The sequence below is a fragment of the Somniosus microcephalus genome, chromosome 16 (genome assembly GCF_052327205.1).
Source record: "Somniosus microcephalus isolate GS21.2 chromosome 16, FLI_Smic_1.0, whole genome shotgun sequence".
NCBI classification, from domain to species: Eukaryota; Metazoa; Chordata; class Chondrichthyes; order Squaliformes; family Somniosidae; genus Somniosus; species Somniosus microcephalus.
In genome coordinates this window covers 82130031-82156618 of record NC_141002.1, presented here as the reverse complement: position 1 = coordinate 82156618, position 26588 = coordinate 82130031, and the positions used below count along the sequence as shown (strand labels likewise).

General features: G+C 43.5%; 1 protein-coding gene across 4 annotated transcripts in view; it reads right to left on the bottom strand.

Moving 5' to 3' along the window:
- ptprr (protein tyrosine phosphatase receptor type R) overlaps positions 1-26588 on the bottom strand; it is a 263856-nt gene that overhangs the window by 14148 nt on the left and 223120 nt on the right. For 2 of the 4 annotated variants that reach the window (XM_086009336.1, XM_086009338.1), the window contains 4 exons: positions 24767-24904; positions 14907-15017; positions 13435-13592; positions 12660-12773 (listed from right to left, as the gene is read on the bottom strand). In XM_086009336.1, the coding sequence (XP_085865462.1) occupies positions 12660-12773; positions 13435-13592; positions 14907-15017; positions 24767-24904 (521 nt within the window). Of the gene's footprint in view, positions 1-12659; positions 12774-13434; positions 13616-14906; positions 15018-24766; positions 24905-26588 lie in introns of those variants that run through there. The other 2 variants (XM_086009337.1, XM_086009339.1) reach the window with 2 other exon arrangements.

Sequence of the window (26588 nt, the reverse complement as noted above, 5' to 3'; positions counted from 1 at the left end):
GGAGGCTCTGAGATAAACTGTTAAAATATATTTCATTTCTAGTGAATTAGCTCTAGGTGCTGTGGTGGCTGAGTGAAGGATGAAATGAGTCACAATCCTATACAAGTTATTCTAAACGCTAAATAGTTCAAATCGGGCCATGTCACCACGCCTCCCTCTTCTAAGTTAAAATGGCTGAAAATGACCGTGGCACAGTTCCCTCGAAGCCGCCATGCTTTGGGTGAGACGTTAAATCGTGATCCTGTCTGCATGTTAAAGGTGGATGTTTCCATGGCACTAGTTAAAGGAGAACAGGCGTACTCCCAGTGCCCCGGCCGACAGTCCTCTCAATCAGCACCACCAAGAAGCCCACATAAACCAGCCTTTCATCTTGTTGAAGCACAGAATGGGTCTTGTGTTTACTTACACAGCAACAGTGACAGTGGTCCAAAAAGTAATTAATTTTATGAAGTACTTTTGAGGTGTTTGACAACGTGATAAGGCGATATATAAATACGTAGGTATTTCTTTCTTTCATGCATGGCTTGGGTTGTTTCATTTCCTAATTATTACTATATATGTAGAATTCTCAGTTAACATTCCAGTGAAGCAGGGTATTACGATCAGGCATTTTGGGAAGTTTTGTTCATGTAACTCTTGACAGCAACATACAACGGAGCCAATTTTCACTTTCAGTGGGGGCAAAAAACTGGAAAGAAAGATTGGGGGTGGGGGAGGTGGGGGAACGGAGTGGGAGAGGAGGTTGTATAACAAGCAGCCGATTGGCTACGGCTGATTTTCTGCCCCTGCCGAAAATGTATTGTATCATTGCATTTCCTGGAAACGCCACATAAGACAAGCATAGAGGGACAGAGTTAATACTAGTTCTTTTTTTAATCTAACATATGGAAGATTTTGTATTTAACCTTTAAATCAACTGTCAAATTTTTGTTGTACTAACCATGTACAGCTGCTGTTTATTGTCAGAATAAGAGGGAGTGTAATCCTCATTTCACATAATTCCGTATTTTAATGGTTGTTTTTTATTTTCTGCTGCCAGTTTCTTCCCCTCCTCTCCGGAAGGTGCTGATTCATACTGGGGTATGGTACCACAGGCGCCACTTATTTGCCCAATTGGCCATTATTCATCTGTGAAGCTGCATAATGAGTGTTGTCAGGCATCCAATTTGTGGGAGCAACACAGCCAAGCCTGATCCGGCGCCTACCTGACATCCACCCATCCACATTCCAGCTGGGATCATGGGATGGCAATCAAGAGTGGGCCGCAATGCCATTCTGTCACCTAAACAACCCAAATCCTGATTTACTGTTGACTCTGGGTTCCAATTTACAAAATTATTCAGAAACTTCCGCTAAAAAAGGGCCGCATAGCAAACAACAACAACTTGCATTTATATAGCGCCTTTGATGTAGTAAACCATCCCAAGGCGCTTCACAGGAGCATTATCAAACAAACTTTGACAGCGAGCCATATAAGGAGTTATTAGGACAGAAGAGGTAGGTTTTAAGTAGCATCTTAAATGATGAAAGAGATGTAGAGAGGCAGAGAGCTTAGGGCCTAGGTACACAGAAATATTAGGGCAGATCTTAACTCCCAGTGAGAAACTGGTGGGAGCGGAGGCCTGATAGATTTTAAAGGATGACACCAGATGATACCAGAAATACGAGGGTATACAATATGTATACAAGGGTATACAAGGATGAACAGGCCGGGTCTCTTTTCTCTTGAAAAAAGGCTGAGGGGTGACCTAATAGAGGTCTTTAAAATTATGAAAAATTTGATAGAGTGGATACAGAGAGAATGTTTCCACTTGTGGGGAAGAGCATAACTAGAGGCCATCAATATAAGATAGTCACCAAGAAATCAAAATAAGGAATTCAGAAGAAACTTCTTTACCCAAAGAGTGATGAGAATGTGGAACTCGCTACCACAGGGAGTGGTTGAAGCGAATAGTATAGATGCATTTAAGGGGAGGTTGGACAAGCCAATGAGGGAGAAGGGAATAGAGGGTTATGCTGATAGATTTAGATGAGGAAAGACGGGAGGAGCCTCGAGTGGAGCATAAACACCGGCATGGACTGGTTGGGCCGAATGGCCTGTTTCTGTGCCGTATATTCTATGTAATCCGATGTAAAACCACCACGTCTCATTTGAATGTCGCTAGCCAGCTGCTTGCCCGTTTTGGGTGGAAGCTGCAGTTGGTCAGCGGGGGCTGGGGTGGGTGGAAACAAAGATGACCAGGCTGCCGACAGCAAGTAAAGTCTGGGAGGGGTGGGGTGGGGGGGGGGCGTGTTGCAAGGATCTTGTGGCAGGGGAGTGGGTGGAGAGCCTGGGGCAGCAGGGAAAGAAAGAATGACCTACATTTATATAACACTTGCCACAACCACAGGACGCCCCAAAGTGCTTTAGAACCAATGAAGTACTTTTTGAGGTGTAGACACTGTTGTAATGTAGGAAACACAACAGCCAATTTGTGCACAGCAAGTTCCCACAAACAGCAATGTGATAATGATGTGACAATCAATTTTAGTGATGTTTGTTGAGGAATCAATATTGGTCAGGACGCCGGGGAGAACTCCCCTGCTCTTTTATGTCCACCTGAGATAGCAGATGGGGCCTCGGCTTAATGTCTCATCCATAAGACGGCACCTCTGCCAGTGCAGCACTCCCTCAGTACTGCACTGGGCGTGTCAGCTGAAATTTTGTGCTCAAGTCTCTGGAGTAGGACATGAACCCACAACCTTCTGACTCAGAGGTGAGAGTGCTACCCACTGAACCTGCAGAGAGTTGGAACTTCCTTGTGGGTCCCTTGTGCATCCTGGTGGATCCTCCTAGCCTCACTGAGGATGGCTTTTTTTTTAAACTTCCCTTGGAAGGTCTCATTGGGTTCCCAACAGCTTTACCTGGCAGGGAGGCTGTGGCGAGCGCCATGCTCAGGAGTGGGTTAAAATGCCATCTGGCCCCCACTCCCGCCAGAGTCCAGTGGGACCTCACCTGCTGTCTGGCATTAAAACGGGGAATTGGTGGCAATGGAGCGGGAAATGGGGCCGCTGCATCTTAACTGCTCCCCTTCTCCTTTCACGTCAGTCAGAGAAAGTTCAAATTCCCCCTATTGTTTCTTTCAGGTAGCTAAAATATTCCAGATGCTTATAACTAATCAGCTGAGCTAAAGAGTAGATAAAAGAAGAAATTCTCTTGGCATCTTCTTCTGTGTGTTTACAATGTATACATTGCAGCAAACTACACGTGAAGGTAAAATGTATATTGTATAACCTTCCAATGATGACAGTCATAAAAAAAAATCATATATTCCATATTCATAATTTTGAGGATATTTTTAATTTATATCTATATTGTGCCATTAAGTGCAGCATGGTGAATATTCTAAATACAATCCCTTTGTCATACAATGACAAATCAGCACTTTAAACAGAACAAAATGTCCCAAGACAATTCACAGATGCGTGCTATGAAAATAAATGCAGAGTCAAAAAGAGAGAGAACTTTGTTGAAGAGATGGTTTTGATGAGGTTTTAAAAGGTTGTTTTAAAAGGAGTTGGAGAGGTTTAAGGAGGGAGTTCTAGAGAATAGGACTGAGGCTCGTGAATGGTGGGACCAATGGTGGGATGAAGGGAGGGGGCAGAACAGGAGTCTGAATTCTGAAGAACAGAGCATTCGAGATAACAACAGAAAATGCTGGAAAAACTCAGCAGGCCAGGCAACATCCGTGGAGAGAAAATAGATTCAACGTTTTGGGTCAAACCCTTTGTCAAGACTGAAGGCCAGGCTGGGAGAGAACAAAAGAGAAGTGAAGAGACATTGGCCCTGAAATTAGGATCGGCAGCTTGCCGCACGTGCAAGCCCCCGATGTGCACTCACCCTGCGCGCCGACATCTGAAGCCCGGGCCTGCTCGCATTTCCTGTCACTGGCCTGGTTCAGCTGTCGGCGCGCTGTGCTTACCTGATCCAGCGGCGTAGTTAGTGCGATGTGCCGGCTGGGATCAGGTGAGCACTGTGCAGCCAATCAGGGGAGGGGAAACTCATTCATGAGTTTGACAGTAAGAGCTGTCAAACTCTTGAAAAGTATGGGCTGCCAAAACACTACTTTAACTTTAAATAAAATTTTAAAAAACATTCCACTGATTATATTAACTATAAATAAGTTTAAAAAAATGTTTTAAACAATTAATCAATTTTTTGAAAAAATAAATTTTTAAAAAATAGGGTCTAAAACTAAACTTGCCTCACTGTAAATTCTTTAAAAATAATAAACCTGTGGAAAAAAAATTTCTACATTGTACTAAAAGCCCACTTACCTGTAAAACTAAATACTTACGTCTGGTTTTTCCATGCGTAAAAACCGGAGGCCTTTACACTTGGGCAACTCTGGGGGAAAAAAAGGAATTTCACTGCGCACGCGCTGCCTGTGCAGTCGCACGCGTTCTGCCTCTTAACCCCTTGGGTCAGAGGACAGGAAATGCCGGCTGTGCATGCTGAAAACCGGCAATTCCTCCGGGCACACGCGTGAGTACCCCGTCCGTACTCACGCGTTGTGCCTGGAATGACTGGGCCATTAAGAGGTATTCAAAACAAGATGAGATGGTGATAGGACTAGTGGAGACAAAAGACGGCTCTAGATTAGGTGTGAAATGCGCTGGCAGAATGGGAGACAGCTGCCATGTGGGAGAGAAAAAAAAAGTGGGGGGAAAGGGCCAAAACAAAGGTGTGGATAAAAAATAAGTAAAAATGTAATGGGGGCCGAGGTTATGATCTGAAATTGTTGAACTCGATATTGAGTCTGGAAGGCTGTAAAGTGCCTCATCGGAAGATGAGGTGCTGTTCCTCGAGTTTACACTGAGCTTCCGTGGAACAATGCAAGAGCCCGAGTACAGTGAGGTCTGAATGGGAATGGGGCGGTGAATTAAAATGACAGGCGACCAAAAGCTTGGGGTCATCCTTACGGACTGAATGGAGGTGTTCCGCAAAGCGGTCACCCAATCTGCGTTTGGTCTCCCCAATGTAGAGGAGACCACATCGTGAGCAGTGAATACAGTATACTAGATTGCAAGAAGTATAAGTAAATCGCTGTTTCACCTGGAAGGGGTGTTTGGGGCCCTGGACGGTGGGAAGGGGGGAGGTATAAGGGCAGGTGTTGCATCGCCTGCACTTGCACAGGAAGGTGCCGGGCGAAGGGGAAGGGGTGCTGGGGGTGATAGAGGAGTGGACTAGGGTGTCTCAGAGGGAGCGGTCCCTACGGAATGCTGAAAGGGGAGGGGAGGGGAAGATGCATTTAGTGGTGGGATCACTTTGGAGGTGGCGGAAATGGCGGAGGATGATCCGTTGAATGTGGAGGCTGGTGGGGTGAAAGGTGAGGACAAGGGGAACCCTATCGTGGTTACGGGAGGGAGGGGCAGGGGTGAGGGCAGGAGTGCGGGAGATAGAACGGACACGGTCAAGGGCCGTGTCAACCACGGTAGAGGGGAATCCTCGGTTGAGAAAAAAGGAAGACATGTCGGAAGCACTGGTGTGGAAGGTGGCATCGTCGGAGCAGATGCGGCAGAGACGGAGAAACTGGGAGAATGGAATAGAGTCCTTACAGGAGGCAGGGTGGGAGGAAGTGTAGTCCAGGTAGCTGTGGGAGTCAGTGGGCTTGTAGTGAATGTTGGTCAGTGACCTATCCCCAGAGATGGAGACGGAGAAGTCGAGGAAGGGAAGGGAAGAGTCGGAGATGGACCATGTGAAGGTGAGGGAAGGGTGGAAATTGGAGGCAAAGTGAATGAAATTGTCTAGTTCAGGGCGAGAGCAGGAAACAGCACTGATACAGTCATCAATGTACTGGAAAAAGAGGTGAGGGAGGGGACCCGAGTAGGACAGTAACAAAGAGTGTTCCACGTATCCCATGAAAAGGTAGGCATAGCTAGGACCCATGCGGGTATCCATAGCAACACCTTTAATTTGGAGGAAATGAGTGGAGTCAAAGGAGAAGTTGTTCAATGTGAGAACAAGTTCAGGCATGCGGAGGAGGGTAGTGGTGGATGGGGACTGGTCGGGCCTCTGTTCAAGGAAGAAGCGGAGCGTCCTCAGGCCATCCTGGTGGGGGTTGGAGGTGTAGAGGGATTGTACGTCCATGGTGAAAAGGAGGCGGTTGGGGCCAGGAAACTGGAAACTGTTAAAGTGGCGGAGGGTGTCCGAAGAGTCGCGGATGTAGGTGGGAAGAGACTGGACAAGGGGAGAAAAGATAGAGTCGAGATAGGAAGAAATAAGTTCGGTGGGACAAGAACAGGCTGAAACGATGGGTCTACCAGGGCAGTCCTGTTTGTGGATCTTGGGAAGGAGGTAGAAGTGGGCTGTGCGGGGTTGGGGAACGATGAGGTTGGTGGCCGCGGGGGGAAGATCTCCAGAGGAGGTGAGGTCAGTGACAGTTTGGAAACGGTGGTTTGATGCTCGGTAGTGGGGTCATGGTCCAGGTGGAGGTAGGTGGAGGTGTTGGAGAGTTGGCGTTTAGCTTCTGCTAGGTAGAGGTTGGTGTGCCAAACAACAACAGCACCACCCTTGTCAGCAGGTTTAATGACAATGTCAGGGTTGGATCTAAGAGAATGGAGTGCTGCAAGTTCAGAGGGAGGTAGGTTGGAGTGAGTGAGGGGAGCAGAGAAATGGAGACGGCCGATGTAATGGCAGCAGTTAGCGATGAAAAGATCTAGAGAGGGTAAGAGGCCAGGGGGAGGGGTCCAGGTAGAACGGGAATTCTGAAAGCGGGAGAAAGGGTCAGCCGTGCGGGGGGAAGACTCCTGGCCAGAGAAGTGGGCACGGAGACGAAGGCGGTGGAAAAAGAGCTCGACATCGTGCCGAGCTCGAAATTCATTGAGGTGGGGGCGTAAGGGGATGAAGCTCAGGCCTTTGCTGAGGACTGATCGTTCGGGGTCAGAGAGGGGAAGGTCAGAGGGGATAGTGAAGACGCGGCAGGGGGTGAGATTGGGAGAAGGGGGGTCAGAGGAAAGTGAAGGAGAAGAAGGTTCCGGAGGGGCGTTGGTGTTCAAGAGTTGATGAAGCTTGCGATCCTTGACATTGGAAAGGAAGAAAAAAAGTTTTTTGTTGAAGCGTCGGATGAGTCGAAGGATGAAATGGAACTGTGGACCTGGACAGCTTTGAGATAGAGTGCGTCGGTGCTGCTGAAGAGAGAGGTCGAGAGTGTTCATGCGGCATTTGAGATGTAGGGATGTGGGAGCTGGCAGAGGTAGGGTGGGACAAAACACTGTAGGGGCTTATAAACAAGGGTGAAAAGTAAATGACTTTAATTAATGAATACCTCTAGTACTACATGATACAGTCAGTTCCACAACTGTGCAATTTAATCTCCTGTACATGAAAAAGCCTTATTTTTAACTCAATTGGTTCTGTTTTAAGGTTATAAAGTCATTTATTTATGCGAATGAAATTGTGTTTCTGTGAGATTTACTTGGACTATTTCAACTAAACCAATAAAGAGCAACATTGAAAGAACAGAAATCAAGGTGCTGAAAATGGCACAAAGAACAGACAAAAAACATCAAGTAAGAAGCAAAATGCTGGAAATTTAAAACCAAACAGAAAATGCTAGAAACACTCAATAGATCAGTCAGCATCTATGAAGATAAAAGAGAAGTTTGCATTGTGAACAGGGACCTTTCTTCAACTAACAGTCAAGAAAAGCAGAAAGAATAGCGCAAACCCCAGGAGGTGAATCAAAATTTAAATAAGGAATGAAAAACAGAGAAGTAAACAGCTTTAGGAAATCATGGAAGTTTACAGAGTCATGGTGACCCTGTAGAGAATCTACCATGCAGTTCACGTTTACATAGAAGTACATAGGATATACGGCACAGAAACAGGCCATTTAGCCCAACCAGTCCATGCCGGTGTTTATGCTCCACTCGAGCCTCCTCCCGTCTTTTCTCATCTAACTCTATCAGCATAACCCTCTATTCCCTTCTCCCTCATATGCTTGTCTAGCTTCCCCTTAAGTATATCTGTACTATTCGCCTCGACCACTCCCTGTGGTAGCGAGTTCCATATTCTCACCCCTCTCTGGGTAAAGAAGTTTCTTCTGAATTCCCTATTTAATTTCTTGGTGACTATCTCATATCAATGGCCTCTAGTTATGCTCTTCCCCACAAGTGGAAACACTCTCTCTGTATCTACTCTATCAAAATCTTTCAGAATGTTAAAGACCTCTATTAGGTCACCCCTCAGCCTTTTCTTTTCAAGAGAAAAGAGACCCAGCCTGTTCATCCTTTCCTGATAGGTGTAACCTCACAGTTCTGGTATCATCCTTGTAAATTTTCTCTGCACTCTCTCCAGTGATTCCATATCCTTTTTATAATATGGCGACCAGAACTGTACACAGTACTCCAAGTGCGGTCTAACCAAGTTTAATAAATAAGCCTTAATATTTTATTTATTTTAATTTGCAATATTTAATGATTTGAAGTAAGAAAGAGTTTTGGAAATTAAAACCTTCTTAACAGTAATCAGGAGTTGCTAAAATGCAACTTCCATTGGAAACAGATAGTAAAGGTTTCTAATGCAATGGCAGAGAATTGAATCTGGGTCCAGCTGTTTAAAGGCCTTCATACTTATGACTTTACCACCATTATAGATAAAGACAAGAACCCCATCACCTTTGACACATTGCCTGGACATTCTAGTAGTTTTATTAAAAACAACACCTTTATATTCCAAGGTACGCAGTATCTTTTCCATGATCCAATGTCTTGCTGAGACCACTTCAATTATTTCCATGCCACGGCACATACAGTAACTACAATGTCTAGGTATTTTCCAGCCACCAGTCCAATTATTCTATTACGCTTAATAACCGTGCTTACTAAGAGCACGATTTGACCACGTTCACTTCTCAGGGGACTAATCATTCTATATAACAATGCTGCTGACGTAGATTGGCAGAACGTTTATCCTGGCTACACAGCTGTCCAATAACAAAGCAAAGAAAACAGTTCTTAGACATTTTGCCAACTTCACGTTGAAGGTGTCAGGCATGCAGCACTCCTTAAATTCCTGCAATCTTTAGAGGTGCTTTTTGTTGCACAAATATCCCGATGCCTGCAAGTTTGGGCCCAGGGACGTTTTACTAGGTTAAAGGCGCTATATAAATGCAAGTTGTTGTTTTTGTTCAGAGTCCCAGCACCAAAGTTGCCAACTTTGCGGGAAGGAAGATGAGGAGGAAGGGAAGAAAGAGAAGAAGGAAGAGCAAGGAAAGGTTACTTCAGGGATCAAGTCCACCTAAAAACTTCCCCGAAAGCAAAGATACCCTAGAGGAAAGAAAAAAACCCAAACATGGTACAGACATAGCTGCATTTAGATGTATTGGAAGTGACACTGTTTACAATGTCAGACTGGTAGGTTTGAAAATTCTGGATATGAAGGTGATTGGTTACCATGTAACACACTGCATTATTGTGTGCAGGTGTGAAATGCGTCTTTGAGATAAATGCACAAAGTGGCTGATCAAGTTGGAGTCATGTTTTAATGCTCCAGCCAATTTATATTTTGCTATCTGCATATTTTAATTAGTTTGCAGAGTGTGGATCATATATTGGGGCGGAATTTCCTGTGGCGAGTAATTGGGAAGTTACACCCGACATTATGCCCATTCGTGCGCCCATTTTGCCAATGTCTAGTTACACCCAAATTTCCTGCCAGTCTCATTAGTATACGGCGGACCGTAAAAATGGACCGTACAAGCGTAAACAACTGGGGCCTGAAGAATGCACCGAACTCACACTATATATTCCTTTTTTAAGTATGAAAATTAAAATTTCAAGCCGTCTGACTATCATTCACGCACATTAGGCATAGCAAGTGCAATTTTTAATATGAGTTATACTGATGCCATACAAATGCATTCAAAGAAACAGAGAATACAGTTCAGGTTTCAGCAAGCATAAATATATATTTTAAATTGCTCAAAAAATCACAATAAAAGTCAGAAAAATGATTTTGCTTCCTACTGCGCCTAAAATTCTGGCCTTAATATTATACCTGTTTTGAACCAACATAATTGCAGGAAATTTGTGTGTACAGCACTTTAGCTGGGGGGGGGGGGGGGGGAGGCGGGGGAGTGGGGGGTGCTGGGGGGAGGTGGCGGAGCCAGTATAATGAGCCAAGATGCGTTTGGGTGTGGGGTTCGATAGATGGGCATAAAAGATCAAGGCAATTTGGATGTAGTGTAATTACGTGTGCAACACACTTGCGTCTAAGTTTCCTTGATCTTTTACGCAGGTATTTGCTTTATGTCCTGATTACACGGCCGAAATTTTGCCGGCGCTCAGAGTGGGGGTTTAGAGGCGGGACCACTGTCAAAATCGCGAAGATTGACAGCGGGTAGGAAACCCGCTGTCAACCTGCCTCCAATCAATCTTCCCAAGTGTCAGGTCCCCGATTTGCACATGGACCCGACACCTAGCGGCGGGAAGAGGATTATAGCCACTTAACTGCCTGTTAACAGGTACTTGATAGTTGTTAACAGGCTCTTTTTCAATTTTGCTGCTTCTGCCTTGGGTTTCCCGACGTCCGGACACCACACCAAGTAAGTATGATGTGTTGTGAGTCTGCTGTAGTGTTTCTGCATTGATGACAGCTGCAGAAGTGGTGTGAAAGATCCAATGGTGCACTGGTGAGTTTCAGAGGTAAGGAAATGTTGTGAAATTCATTTTTAATGCATTTACACTTTTCTGTAGGTAACAAGTTTTGAATTGGATGGCTAGTCTCACCTCATTGGGAGAACCTCTCTCACCAGTGACAGATCGCTTCTGTAACCTCACCTGCAGCTGCCATCTGTTCTAGCCTAAGGAGGGAGTCACTGGAGAGCCTGGGTGTAAGAGCTCACCTTTGTACAGTGATCATCAGTGTTTGCAGCACCTCAATGCTGTCAAACACTGAGAAATGAGCTGACAAATTTTTTTTTGCGTGGTCCCTTTAAGAAAACCGGCAGATGACGCATCATCAAATGATGTCATCTGACTGGCTTCCTCTTAATTGGCCGGCAAGCCCGCAGGGCGGGCTTAACAAGGTCAATCAACGTAAAATCACGTCCGTTGGCTGGATGCAGTTGGGGGCGGGACAGGAACCCGGATGGCAGCTGACCCGCTCCCAAGCCACATCCAATGACAAAATCGTGGCTGCTGTCTCTGACTGCAAATACACAGGAAATTTCACCCCAATAAAACAAAACAGGGCTGAAAGTCACTTTGCATACTTGTGTTTGATTTGAACAGGAATGATGTATTCAACACGATGCCTGATTTCAGCTAGGGCAGCGTTGAGGGCAGTATCATTAGCGCAGTGTCCCTGGGATAAGGAGAGGAGGGTTAAATAATCAGTTGGGTCTCCCACATCTGATCGAGTGACTCCTCTGCAAAGTAGATTGGTTTGTGTGTATGCATGTGTGTGTCTGTGTGAGATAGAGAACGAGTTAGAGAAAGAGTGTGAGCACATGTGCGCATGCATGCAACGGGGTGTGCAGTCAGCATCAGGCTTGGCTGTGATACTTCACGATGATTAAAAAACCTGCCAGCACTTACTGTTTCAGCATATACATAAAGAATGGTCACTTTGGACAGGGTATGGTATCAGAGGGCTGCTAACAACCATTAAACAATATCCAAGCATAAATGAATGCCTTCAACAGGTCACTGATCGGACATGAGAGTGCCACACTCTTTCACTGGTAAAGGACAGGGATGATAACGTGTCACTGACAAGAAACAACATTATTACAATGACTGTGCTGGAGGATCTTGGTGAGAACAACAGGACTAATGTCCCCAGTGCAAACTTGGACACATCTCTAATCCATCAGCTGTGGGAGTGACAGCCATTGTTGATGAACTGACACCATGGTGGAAGAGACTGCATTGGCACCTTGTTTGTGTGTAATATAGATAGTTACATTATTGACAGACGAAAAAGCATAGGCAAAAGGTCATGATTGATGTCACCTGAGTGAGGAAGCAGGGGGGAAAGAATTGCAGTTCTATGAAACTACAGCGAGAAAGCGAGAGATGCAGATTGACTGCGAGTCTACAGAAAAGTCTGTCGTTGCATTTTCCATTTATGCAGGTCCTCCTTATAGAGGTGTACAAGATAGTTAACAATATGGAAAATGTTAATCCGGAAACCGACTTTAAATTGCCTAAGTAGGGGAAGGAGACACAAGGAGCTACTAAAAGGCAAATTTAAGATAGGAAATTGTTCTTCACACAAAGAATGATCAAGACATGGAACAGAGTCCTGGATAAAGTGGTGGAGGCACAAGCCAGTTGAGAAAGAATTTGATGCTGCAATGAGGTCATTGTGGATGGACGAATTGTCTTTCTCATCCATTACTATCTTGTGATCATAATCTTTTCTCAACCAATTTGCTATGTAGGAAGTCACACAACACCAGGTTATAGTCCAACAGCTTTATTTGAAATCACAAGCTTTCGGAGCGCTGCTCCTTCACCTGACGAAGGAGCAGCGCTCCGAAAGCTTGTGATTTCAAATAAAGCTGTTGGACTATAACCTGGTGTTGTGTGACTTCCTACATTTGTCCACCCCAGTCCAACACCGGCATCTCCACATCAATTTGCTATGTAACTGAGGAAATATGGGCACCTACCTGTCCACTCGTAGCTGGCAAACAATACTTAGTATGTCGACCACTCCTTTGTTTTTCAGCTGATGGCATCCAATAGTGATAGCAATAAAACAGCCTGTTCTCCCTATCCCAGCACTGAAAGAAAAATAAAGTAACTGTATCCAATAAAACACCACTCATTTTTATTTTTTGTTTTTAAGTGAAATGTTCTAAATGACTTTATGTGAGACAGCCTTCTTATTCAACTCTCTAAATGAAAGTTCTAGATCTAATGAAATGGACTGGCATAGACAAGCAGGCAATTATTTTACATTTTATTAATAAGTTCTCAGTGGATGTTTGGACGGAATGGATCAAGGCAAGTGATCCTATGGGATACGAAGCAGTAAACCAAGTGCTGATTCATTAATAACAGTTCAAGAACCAGACTCTCTGGGGAAGAGGAATGCTAAAAATACTGCTTCCACTTCAGATCATACCAGAGCCAGGGCTCATTCACAAAATCACAATGTGTGCATTTCCGAGTATGACTCACCTGAGGTGCAGGTGAAAAATTGAATAAAAACTCAATTGCTGAATAATGTTAATACCTTTTAACAGTACGGTATCGCATTGGAGCTCTAATATTGAGATAGTTATGTCTTAATTGTTTACATAAGCTATATTCAAATTACAATAGACGAGTCCATTGTCCACTATGGCTACAGTACAAAGTGTGTTCAACACTCTTTCCTAGAACTAAGAATGGAAGGTTCCTCACAGAGTAAATGAAGAAGATGATAATGAAGTACTTTACCTGCAGTGCACAACAACAGGACCTCGGCCAGGTGATTTCTGTCTGGTCTCCTCCACCTTCAGCATGAGTTGCAGTAGTGGCTGGGCACTATCTGGGGTCTTGTGGTCAGGCCAGGATTTGTACCAGTAGTGCTTTATGTTTTGAGACTTGCCTTCATGCTGGTCAGAAAAGTCAGGGACACCTATATTATTAATTTTGGTGATACTCCTCTTCCTCGTTCCACTGAATTCATCTCCTCGCTAACCCATTCTTTTCCAAAAACTCAAAGCTGTGGCGCTCATCACCTTTCTCAGTCTTCCCGTTCTCCTACAATTTATGGGCTTTCAAAACTCAAAGCTTGGCAGCACCTAACCACTTCTTGATCTATCTCACCTTCTCTTCTACTTTTTCAATCTTGGTATGTCTTACATTATCGATCTTGGTTCTTCACCCAGGTTTCTCAATAATAAAAAAAGTACCATTCTGCATTGTAGCATTTCACCTTAGAACTACAATTCTTGCAATTGTGCCTTTAGGAATTAATCATCACATAAATGGCAAATTAAATTTAATACCTGGAATGTTAAGTACTGCTCACTGCATAAATAAAATGTGTAACATATGTAATACATTCAATGGAATGGAATTAGCACGGAGAGCCTTAGAAAGAGGCCTTGAAATAATACTAAACTCACTCTTTCAATGTTGAGCTATTTTGGCAAAGCAATTAAAAAAGCAACTGGAATGCTGCGATACGCAGCCAGACTTGTAGAGTAGAAGTCTACAGAGGTTGTGCTATAGCTTTGTAATGTATTGGTCAGGTGACACGGAGTACGTTGTTCAATTTTGATCATCATAATTGTGAAAGGTTGAATTGGTGAAAATGCTGAGAAAAACAAGACATGTTCTCAAGTTTAAAGGGATAAGCTACGAGGAAAGATTATAGAAGTTCAATCTGTACAAATTTAAGCGATTAAGGTGGGATCTCTTCAAGGTACAAATTATTAAAAGGTATAGATTACTCCGATGGGGACATATATTTAAATTAGTGAAAACTAAATTTAGAACAGTTATCAGAATTTTCTTTTACTCAAATGGTGATAAAGGTTTAGGATAATCCGTCAGGCAGGGTGGTAGAGCCAATTACATCTGGTGCATGCAAAATGCAGCTGGATGCTAGGCTGGGAGTTAGAGCATCAGGGGGATGAGCCTTAATGAGCTTAATGGCCTTTTCTTGTCATTCAGTTCTTATAAATACCTAACATGTACATAGCGATGCTTTCTTAAAAAAAAGCCTAGTTTAAATACTCAATATGGTGCTGACAGTACAGTCATAATAATGTAAAATTAAACATTTATACAGCTTTCTCAGAGCATTTCTATTACTGTACTACATGAACTTTGAAAAATGTTAACTTTGTATTTAATTAAAATATAAGTAGCTCACTAGTAAATCAACAGAAGCTCAATTCTTGTCATTTAAGTTACTTTACCTTAAGAGTAAGGTCCCGGATGATGTAATGTTCACATTCAGTAACGCTGTTTACAAGAACCTCAACTTTCCCGTATATGCCCCGTTTCTCTGGCCAATACAAAACACATTTCTGTGACAAAAAATAGAATTTTTTAATGTACATGATGTGATCCAAACCTCAGTGATTTAAACGTGATTAGGACACTTGCTTTAAGGCAGGATAAAACTGATCTAAAGTGATGTGCCTTCTTATTTGTTTTCTTTAGATATTGCATTCCGCTGGTACTACACAATTTTATTTTAATAAAGCGAAGCTACGGAATAGAATCAATTTTACTTTCGTAATAATTCCCACTTCTTAGTACCAAATATGTAATTGGTTTGATTTTTTTGGTGGCAGTAACCAGGATGGATGTTAGGACCTCTGATTTTCACTGTGACAGTAACAGTAACAACAGCTAACCTCAGAATTTGAATTCTGCCCTATCTCTGCCATCAGGGCTGGCAGTGCTCATACTATCCCACCACTCCGCTGCCTCCATTGTCGGCTGCTGCAGCTGACAGTATCTCCTTTGGCTCCTGTGCAGTTTTTAAAGCTGGCATCCTACCTTCAACAGGAGACCACTTCAGCTGCTTGAGTCATGACATTTACATATTTAAATTGAACGGGCAAGTCATGAAAAAAAAAACTGAGCAGATGTGAAAATGCGAAGATAAGTCAGTAGATCTAAAACTGCAGTCTGCTGTGCCTCTCAAATTTTAACTGCTCAGAGAGTAGTCTCTCCAGGCATATAAATATGCCTGACTGGAACTGATACCGTATTACCAGTCTCAGACTGATAAACTCCAGTAATAAGGAACCATAGGATGTAGTGTTACACTGGGTGGGGCCTTTACTTGCTAGGCGTTTGGTGAGACTTTCCATATCTACTTTAAATGAACATAAAACAGTTCCTTTTAAATTGTTGACATAAAGTGGGGTATTTCTTAGTTTGGACCAAACTACATTGTACATTGCTAAGCGAGCACATTTAAATATTTAGTTCTTTAGTGATTAAACTACTTGACAATGAGCAGCATGCCTTGATCAAAGTATCACACAAACAAATATAGACATCACGCTTACTCTTGTTTGACTTGGATCTCTTTGCATTATATGAAATGTTCACTATTGTATGCGCTGGAAATAATAGCAATCCTGTTTATACGGGAAGCTCTAATCACCTTGGCTAAAATGTATATGGATAACTGATTCGCTTCTTTTTGAAGCATTAATAGGACACAAAAATGTTTTAATTGCAATTGTACACCCAGAGGAGGACCTGGCATACACCCACAGTTAATTGTTAATGTAAACAACTTGCAACTTGACAGATATTTTAGAGAAAATACCTAAGTGTCAGAAGAACAGAAAAAACAATTCAAAGTGACTGCATAACAGGCAGAACATAGCACTGTACTGAGAGGTTATGCAAAAGCACAACAGCCCACCAGAAGGGTTAAGATAACTGTACCTGATGCAAGAATTTTGATGAAGCACAGAGACTAAACATGCAGCTCGAAATAAGAGACCTACACAGTTCTGTTTAGCAGCTAATAGGAGGAATTTCTGCAGAGATTGCTTGAAACAAAGCAGTGTCACAGGATAGAGGCGAGGGGAATTATTCCTTCCGTACACATTTTTAAACAATAAAAACACTTTGACAGGAATGTGCTGGATAAATCACTTTGTCACATCATATCAAAAACAGATTGTTTGAACCAGTGCAGCCTCAACATATTTCAGACTCAATGAATTGACAGCTGAACCATAGATCGACACTGTCTTCATCTACCAAGTACAAGGTAAAATCAATCCTGAAATATTTGTACATCTCACACTCAAAGGCATGAACTTATTAAGGTTAAAGCAGCATTAAAATGCACGGGAGATATACAGAAGCACAGATAATACCTGGTCTGGGAATAGCCCATCAGATGAGTGTTTCCCCAATTGTCATGTAAGTCCTGCGTTTCCCATGTCTCTCACCTTACCAGTGCAGAGTCGCGTTCAGTATCTTCTGAAATTTCATTCAATGAACAGCATATATTCATTGTGTGCTATATTTGTTTTAACAGCTCTAGAATCAAAGTGAATGGTTCATGCTCCTCCCTCTGATTGTGATTTGATTTTATTGTTAATAATGTCAAAAGTACAGACCAAATCCATCACTGTCAGCTGTAGATCATTAAGCGAGTCAACTCTTTCTGAGACACAGCGATAAAGGAGCTATGTTGGTCGGCAAAGCTTTTAGCTATCTTAAGGGTGTTTTTCTTGATCCTGTACCAACTAAATTATCAACATTCAAAACTGGGCGGACAATGTGCTAAACCTATTCATACAAACATATCCTACTTATTGTCTCATACAATGTTAGCTAAGCCTCAATGAGCTATTTATAACTTCTTCAAATCTGTCCAATCTAAAATGCATTGTTAAAAGTGTTCACTTCGGGGAATACCTTACTTTAAATCAGCATGGCTCAGTGATAACACTCTAGCCTCTAAATCAAAAATTTGTGTGTTCAGGTTCCACTACAGGCCTTGAGCACATAAGCGAGGCTGACACTTCAGTGACGAATTGAGGGGGTGCCGCGCCATTATAGGTGCCATCTTAACCTTGCACCCAAACAACGAGGCTCTGTGCACCTGTTCAGATGGATGTAAAAGATCCCATGGCACTTTTTCAATGAAGAGGAGGGGAGTTCTCCCAGTGTCTTGGGCAATATTCATCCCTTAAGTACCACCAGATTAACTGGTTGTTCATCTCGTTTCAGTTTGTGGGACTTTGTTGTGTGCAAGAGGGAAATAGAAATATACTTGAAAAGGAAAAACTATGGGGAAAGAGTGGGACGAATTGGATAGCTCCATCAAAGAGCTGACTCAGGCAAAATGGGCTGAATGGCCTCCTTCTGTGCTCTATGATTAAATTATTCTATGAAATTTGGCTGCCGTGTTTGCCTACAAAAGCAACAGCAGCTACATTTCAAAAAGTAACTTATTGGCTATGAAGTGCTTTTGGAAGTCCTATGGAAATTAAAAGCTCTGAATAAATGCAAGTCTTCCTCGTTAAAAAAAAAATACCGAATAAAGAAATCTGACATCTAAAGGGGTGAAAGCATGCTTGCAGCTCTACCTGGGAGCTGCATGCTTACCTGGGAGCTGCATGCTTACTTTCTCCTCTTCAATTTCCCTCCCTCCTTTCCTGAAAGTGGCAGCTCCTGCTGGAATACTGTTCTTCATACCTCTCGTATCTCACACAAGTGGCCTGTGGGCTTATGCCGTGTGTACCTGCAGATTGTGAGGAGCATCACGGCCAAGCCTCATCATGTCATTGGCTGGCACACACTTTTTCCTGCAGTGACCAATGGATTTCAATCAGCAGTAGGAACCATAGCTTATTCCGCCCCCCTCCTCCCCCCCTCCCTAGTCTAAGGATACTAAAGCCAGTTATAGCACTACAACACCACCCTAGCTTAGATCACCTAACTCAGCACAGACCAGGGAATAAACCATAAGGATGATTCTAACGGGGGCTGATGCTCACAGGGAGCTTCGCTTCTTGCCGGAAGCACTGGATTATGGAATCATTCCTCTTGTGTTCTTGGTGTGGCTGTCTTACGACTACTACTACTACAACCATAACACCAACAAGCATTTATATAGCACCTTTAACCTAGAAAAATGTCCCAAAGCACTTCACAGAGACAAAGGAAAAATGATTACCAAGTCAGCAAGGGAAAGATTAGGAGGGCTGATCAAAAACCTCACTGACCTACTGTGGCTCCCAGTCCCCCAACACCTCAAATATCCAAATCTCATCCTTGTGTTTAAATCCCTCCATGGCCTTGTTCCTCCTAACCTTTGTAGCTTGCTCCAGCATTACAACTTCACCCCCACCCAACCCCCCCCACCCAAAAAAAACCTCCTGTTCCTCTGACTCCGGCCCTTTGTGCATCGCCTTCTCCCTTCAGCCTACTTTTGGCAGCCGTGCCTTCAGCCACCTAGGCCCCATGCTCTGGAATTCTTCCCCTAAACCTGTCTGTCTCTCCACCTCCCGCTCCTCCTTTATGACCTTCCTTAAAGTACACCTCTTTGACCTTGGCTTGGCGTCCATTTTTGCTTACACGTTTGTGAAGTGCCTTGGATGTTTTCTATGCTACAGGTGCTCTGTAGATGCAAGTATTTACTGTTGTCTCAGTACATAGTTATATTACTATTAGGAATGAACACATTTTCCCATCAAATATGAAACAAATCTAGATCACAATCAATCCCAATTTAGGAAAATTCAAAACAAAATGTTCCCTCCTCTAGCTCATTAGCAAATGTTCATCTTGGCATGGGAAAAAGCATAATGATAATCTGGGTCGAGGGCCGACAAAGCTCATTTCTGATTTAGTTCTTCTGGGCCTTCCAAGTTTTTTGTCCTATATTTGCACTCACTCCTAACTTTTGAACTTATTATCTGCTTTTCCATAGAGATTTTTGTTTGGGGTGTGGTGTCTCTCCTGAACATTATGGCAAAACAAACTCCATAAATGTTAACCTACAGGATATCCAATTAGCACAATGCAGTAGCAGGCAAACCCCCTCAAACTGAAGTAAGAGGCCATCTACAAATGATTTTTTTTCACTAAAGTGAAAGAGAACATTTTGGCTCTGTCCTCTCTCCAATGAAACTGCTACAAAAAAAGTGAAAGTTGATTATTTTTAAAAATAGCAAATGAAATCGCTGAACTCTTTTCAACATAATGACAATTTTGGAAGGTCCCTAAAAATATGATGTAAAGCTACTCCTTTTGTTCTGTTTGTTAAAATCTAGCTGTAATTTTTAAAATTGTGTCAGCTTGGCTCAGTCGCAGCATTCAGACCACTGAGTCAGAAAGTCATGGGTTAAAGTTTCCCTCCAGTCCTTGAGCACATAACCTAGGATAATACTTCAGTGCAGTATTGAGAGAATGCATAATTGTTGGAGGGGCCGTCTTTTGGATCAGGCTTTAAACAGAGACCCCGTCCGCTTGTTTCATTGCGTAAAAGATCCCATGGCACTATTTGAAGATGAGCAGGAGAGTTCTCCAGGCCAACATATATCTCTCATCTGGCATCACTAAAATAGATTATCCGGTCATTTATCTCAATGCTGTATGTAGGACCTTGCTGTGTGTAACCTTGGGGCATCCTGAGAACATGAAAGGCAAATGCACGTTCTTCCTTCTTCCTTACTGTCACATTTTATTACACTTTTCCAAGGAACATGAGAAAACAATAAAGGGGAATTCTCCTCCGCAATGCCTCCTGAAATCAACCAGGACCATGGGAGCGAATGCGGAAAATTCAGGCGGTGAAGCCTTCTACCACTTCACCCCGTCCCCACTGGGACCGCTGCTGGCCGTTCCTTCCGTACCTCTTGCATGCAAATGGTGGCTTGAGAACAGGGCCATCGATTTCCACAAGATTTTCCTTCTTTCTGCCCGAGTTACCACTGCTTACTGGGGATGCCATGTGGAATGTGGCAGTAGACTCCAGGAAGAGGTAGGGAAGATTATTGGTGACCACTATTTGGACAAAGGAGACAGAGATCTGAAACCATACTGCACCACCACCTGTTTGTGGTGTGGTTGTGCAAGCTGTTTGTGTGAATAGCTTTCACTGTACTTGTGATGTCAACAAAATGAAACAGCAGTTATAATATATTTATTCATGTGCTCCCACTAAATAGCAACATAAGCATGAACTGGAGGATGACATTTACGACTTATTTAGAATAGGAAACAAAGGACTAGCTGATAGAAATTGCCTCCACAACCATATCACCCAATAAATCAGGATTCTCAGCCCTTATTATGTGATAGAGTTTTCCGAGGATATAGTGAAGTAGGTGAGGAATCGATATGGTGGCTGTATTTCAGAGAAAATGTGTTTTTGCTACAAAGCAATTGTGCAGAATTTTATTTGGAGGGATCTGGCTGGGAAGAATTATTTTCTGTAATACGGTTGGTGAAAAAGCTAATAGGAAGAAAATCGACAGACGTTCATGACAGACATTTCAGACATGATGAACACTGCAGACGAAGCCTTTCCTTATCATACAGAAAGGTATAAAAAGTTGTGGGTCCGCCGTGCATGACTGTTATTTCTTTTCTTTGAACGTCTCTAATACAGCCTTCGGAGGGAGGCGCACACAAACTATTTCCTCCAGGGGAGCCAAAACTCTTAATGCAGACCTACCTGTGGCCATACGAGGTATAGTAGCAGCAAAGTCTGTCCTAAGCTTCAAATATTCACTGCCCAGAAAGCTTTGAACAAGTAGCACCACTGAAACTAGTTTGATCTCATTCTCAGGGCCCAAGTCCATGTCTGTAAGCTCCAAGTCCCCCACCCTCCCTCACAGAGAACAAAGCTCTCCAAAAATAACTGCAAAACCTTAGTGACAAACAAAGCAGTGATATCAGTGGAGTACAGATTTGCTCACATAACAGTCACTGTACTTTAAAACAAATCACTGTATGTGAAACACTTTTAGATGTTTCTGAGAGAAATAACAGTCCACTATGGGAGATCTCGCCTCCAACAACAAGTGTGAGGAGCTCATGCACTTCTTTGTCACTAAGATTGAGACCATCCGTTCAGCGGCCCCTGCTGTTTCCCTCCTTTCCCCTAGCCCACCAAGGTTCTCCCTTTCCCTAGCCCGCAACCTACATCTTCTCTAATTTCTCTTCTACCTCCCCTCATGCCCTCTCCGAGCTCATCTTGTCCATGAGGCCCACCTCCCTCAACCTCGGCCCTATTCCCACCAACTGCTGACCACCTAATACAAAAGCAAAATACTGAGGGAGCTGGAAATCTGAAATAGAAACAGAAAATGCTGGAAATACTCAGCAGGTCAGGCAGCATCAGTGGAGAGAGAAACAGAGTTAACGTTTCAGGTCGATGATCTTTTGTCAGAACACCTAACCTCCCTTCCTGGCCCCCATGTTAGCTGATATGGTTAATGGTTCGCTCTCCTCAGGTACTGTCCCCCTCTCCTTTAAATCTGCTTTCATCACCCCATCTCAAAAAAAACACCCTTGACCCCTCTATCCTTGCAAACTACCGCCCCATCTCCAACCTCACTTTCCTCTCCAAAGTCCTTGAACATGTTGTCGCCTCCCAAATCCGTGCCCATCTTTCCCACAACTCCATATTTGAAACCCTCCAAACAGGTTTCTGCCCCTGCCGCAGCACTGAAACGGCCCTTATCAAAGTAACAAATAACATCCTTTGTGACTGTGACCTTGGAAAACTACCCCTCCTCGTCCTTCTCCACCTGTCTGCAGCCTTTGACATGGTTGACCACACCATCCTCTTCCAGTGCCTCTCCTCTGTTATCCAGCTAAATGGCACTGTCCTCGGCTGGTTCCATTCTTATTTATCCAGTCGTAGCCAGAGAATCACCTGCAATGGCTTCTCTTCCTGTTCATCTGCTGCTGAAACCCACATCCATGCCTTTGCTACCTCTAGAATTGACTATTCCAATGCTCTCTTGGCCAGCCTCCCATCTTTCACTCTCCATAAAATTTAACTCATCCAAAACTCTGCTGCCCATACCTTAACTCGCACCAAGTCCCATTCACCCATCACCCCTGTGCTTACTGACCTACATTGGCTCCTGGTCCAGCAACGCCTCGATTTTAAAATGTTCATCCTTTTTTTCAAATCCCTCCATGCCTTTGCCCCTCCCTATCTCTGTAATCTCCTCCAGCCCTACAAACCTCCGTGGTCTCTGTGCTCCTGCAATTCTGGTGGCCGTGCCTTCAGCTGCCTGGGCCCTAAGCTCTGGAATTCCCTTCCTAAACCTTTCCGTCTCTCTACCTCTCTTTCCTCCTTTAAGACGCTCCTTAAAACCTACCTCTTTGACCAAGTTTTTGGTCACTTGTATTAACATCTCCTTATGTAGCTCGGTGTTTGATAATGCTCCTGTGAAGCGTCTTGGGATGTTTTACTACATTAAAGGCGCTATATAAATGAAAGTTGTTGTTGTTAGGATATATTGGGGTTGATTTTGATGAGTCCGCCAGATGGAAAAGGTTAGAAGCCTGAACTATTTTGATGTTCGGGTCTCATTACCACATTCATAGAGTCATAATAGAGTCATAATGGCACAGAAGGAGGCCATTCGCCCCATCGAGTCCGTGCCAGCTCTCTGTAGAGCAATCCAGTCAGTCCCACTCCCCCGCTCTATCCCCGTAGCCCTGTAAGTTTATTTCCCTCAAGTGCCTATCCAGTCTCCCCTTGAAAACATTGAGTATCTCCGCTTCCACCACTTCCATTGGCAGCGAGTTCCAGGTCCTCACCACTCACTGTGTAAAAAATCTCCTCTGCACCCTCTCAAGGGCCTTCCTAAAGTGTGGTGACCAGAACTGGATGCAATACTCCAGTTGTGGCCTAACCAGCGCTTTATAAAGGTTCAACATAACTTCTCTACTTTTGTACTCAATACCTCTATTTATGAAGCCCAAGATCCCATATGCTTTGCTAACCACTCTCTCAATATGTCCTGCCACCTTCAGGGACCTATGCACATTAACACCCAGGTCCCTCTGTCCCTGCACACTTTTTAAAACTGTGCCATTAAGTGTATATTGCCTCTCCCTGTTCCTTCTGCAAAAATGCATCACCTCACACTTCTATGTATTAAATTCCATCTGCCACTTGTCTGCCCATTCTGCTAGCCTTTCTATGTCCTGTTGCAGTCGATTGATATCATCATCACTGTTTGCCACACCCCCAAGTTTGGTGTCATCGGCAAATTTAGAAATTCTACTCTGTATTCCAATATCCAGGTCATTTATATATATCAAAAAAAGCAGTGGCCCCAGCACTGACCCTTGGGGTACACCACTGACTACCATCCCCCAGTCTGAAAAACAGCCATTTACCACAACTTGCTGTTTTCTGTCCTTAAGCCAATTCCTTATCCAAGCTGCCACTGACCAGTGAGTTGCCCATGCATTTGGGACAGGATGGAGGCCAACCCAGGGGAGGGCTGTGAAAGGTTGGGCGCTGGACGGGGGGATTTTTTGGGAGGAGCCAGGGAAACATTAACGCTCCTCCTGGTCCCACAAAGATTGCTAACAAACCTACCTGCCTCATTTTTGGAGTGGCCTCCAATTGTCCCATTGATACTTGAAAATTGCATCGAGGTCCTATTGATGTCATATTAGACTAATTTTTACTGTGTGTGTTTTTAAAACCAATAGTGTTAGAAATAGAGCAGTGAAATCCCTTTTCGTAATCCCACTCTTGAGGAAGATCTTCATAACTTGCTTTATCTCCATTACTGCTGCATTCTTCACTTCTGGGATAACATACAGTGCCTCAGAGGATACTTCAGAGTGTTTAAAGATTGCTATATATATACGGTACAGTAGCATAGTGTTTATGTTACTGGACTAGATCTGGAGATTTCAATTCAGTTATAAAAGCTAGCATCAGCTAATATTTAGGCTTACGCGGTCTGGCCTATATGTGACTCTAGACCCACAGCAATGTGGTTGACTCTTAACTGCCCTCTGAAATGGCCAAGCAAGCCACTCAGTTGTACACAAACCGCAATGACAAAGTCAGTACTGTGGGAGTATCTTCACCACAAGGACTGCAGCGGTTCAAGAAGGCGGCTCACCACCACCTTCTAATGGGGAATAAATGCCGTCCTTCGCAGTGACGCCCACATCCTGTGAACGAATGAATAAAAAAATATATATAGTTGCTGCAATTTTCAGTGAGTTCCCTTTGTTTGCAATGCCACATCTTTTGCAACATGTCTCTCACAATTATATAACTCTGTTAGGATCTTACCTCATTTTTTTCTTTCAGCTTGGTTATCATAACAATCACAGGACAATCCTCTTGCCAAACCATCCGCCAGAAGTCATTCACTGTATTGATCATAGGGCCCTGAGTTGCAATATAGGCCCTCTGCTGACCACCATAACCCTGAATGACAGATGAAGATGCCAGTCTTTCAGTACGAATGTGTGACTTGGTTATTCAAAAGAAAGTGCAGTATGTAACTCACTGTTGAGTGAATCACTTTTGCACTTTGAGCAGAGGCAGCAAGCATTCACGTGTCAAGTAAGTCAGCAATGTTTCTCTCATACTATTGTTCTAATGAAAGCAATTTCTTAACAACTCCCAAAGATGTTAAATGTTAAACGTGGCCTGGATTTTGTGGTCCTCCAATTCTGGCCTCTTGAGCATCCCCAGTTTTAATTGCTCCATCATTGGCGGCCGTGCCTTCAGCTGCCTGGGCCCTAAGTTCTGGAATTCCCTTCCTAAACCTCTCTGTCTCTCTACCTCTACGGATTACGCCGCCGGCATCCGAACATAATGCGCACTTACCCGACGGCGCCCCTCCTTCGTGAACTTGCTGGCAGACGCTGCGTAGTAGATGGCAGCGTAGTGGCCCACGGATCCCAGGGGCGCACCGTATGCGGAAGCGTACCTGAGATCATGTGGGCCGGTGCTCCAATCAGCAAATAGAAGAGGTCTCTCATTATTTAGAACATAAATGTTTATGCACATTAAATCCCGGAAGGCTCTAGTTTGCTTTTTTCCTTTCCTCCACTTTCTGTATGGATTTTTTTAAGCTTATGCTCCACATAGATGCAAAAAGAAATAATTTTATCAATGTAGCAATCGCTTCCCCTGAACATTTCATGGACAATAAATACTTTTCATGGAAAAATTCTAAAATGTTTCCATTTCCGGCCTCATATAGCTTTTAAAATTACTTGCATTTGTCAGGATGTATCCCCTTTTGCTGTGCAAACAGGCCCTGACAGGAGAAATTATAATGGGGAATAAGGAAATGACAGAGAAATTAAACAAATACTTTTTGTGTCTGTCTTCATGGAAGAAGATGCAAAAAACTTCCCGGAAATAGTGGAAAACCAAGGATGAGGAACTGAAAGAAATTAGTATTAGTAAAAAAATAGTACTGGAGAAATTAATGGGATTGAAAGTCGATAAGTCCCCTGGACCTGATGACCTACATCCTAGGGTTTTGAAAGAGGTGCTATACAGATGGTGGATGCATTGGTTGTCATTTTCCAAAATTCCATAGATTCTAGAATGGTTCCCACGGATTGGAAGGTAGTAAATGTAACCCCACTATTTAAGAAAGGAGGGAGAGAGAAATCGGGGAACGACAGACCAGTTAGCCTGACATCAATAGTAGGGAAAATGCTAAAATCTATTATTAAGGACGTGGTAACAGGGCACTTAGAAAATAATAATAGGTTTGGGCAGAGTCAACACGGATTTATGAAAGGGAAATCGTGTTTGACAAATCAGAGTTTTTTGAGGTTGTAACTAGCAGAATAGATAAGGGGGAACCAGTGGATGTGGTGTATTTGGATTTTCAGAAGGCATTCGATAAGGCGCCAACAAGAGGTTATTCAACAAAATTAGGGCTCATGGAATTGGGGTAATATACTAGCATGGATTGAAGATTGGTTAACACACAGAAAACAGAGGCCCCGATTTTCGGCTTGTGTGGGAAATGGTCGGGTTTCCCCGAATGTGGGGTTTTTGACACACATAAAAAAGTGTCAGCCGCTCCACGCAATTTTCCCTCAAGTGGCCAATTAATTCCCAGCATGTGGGAAGCCTTGCTAAT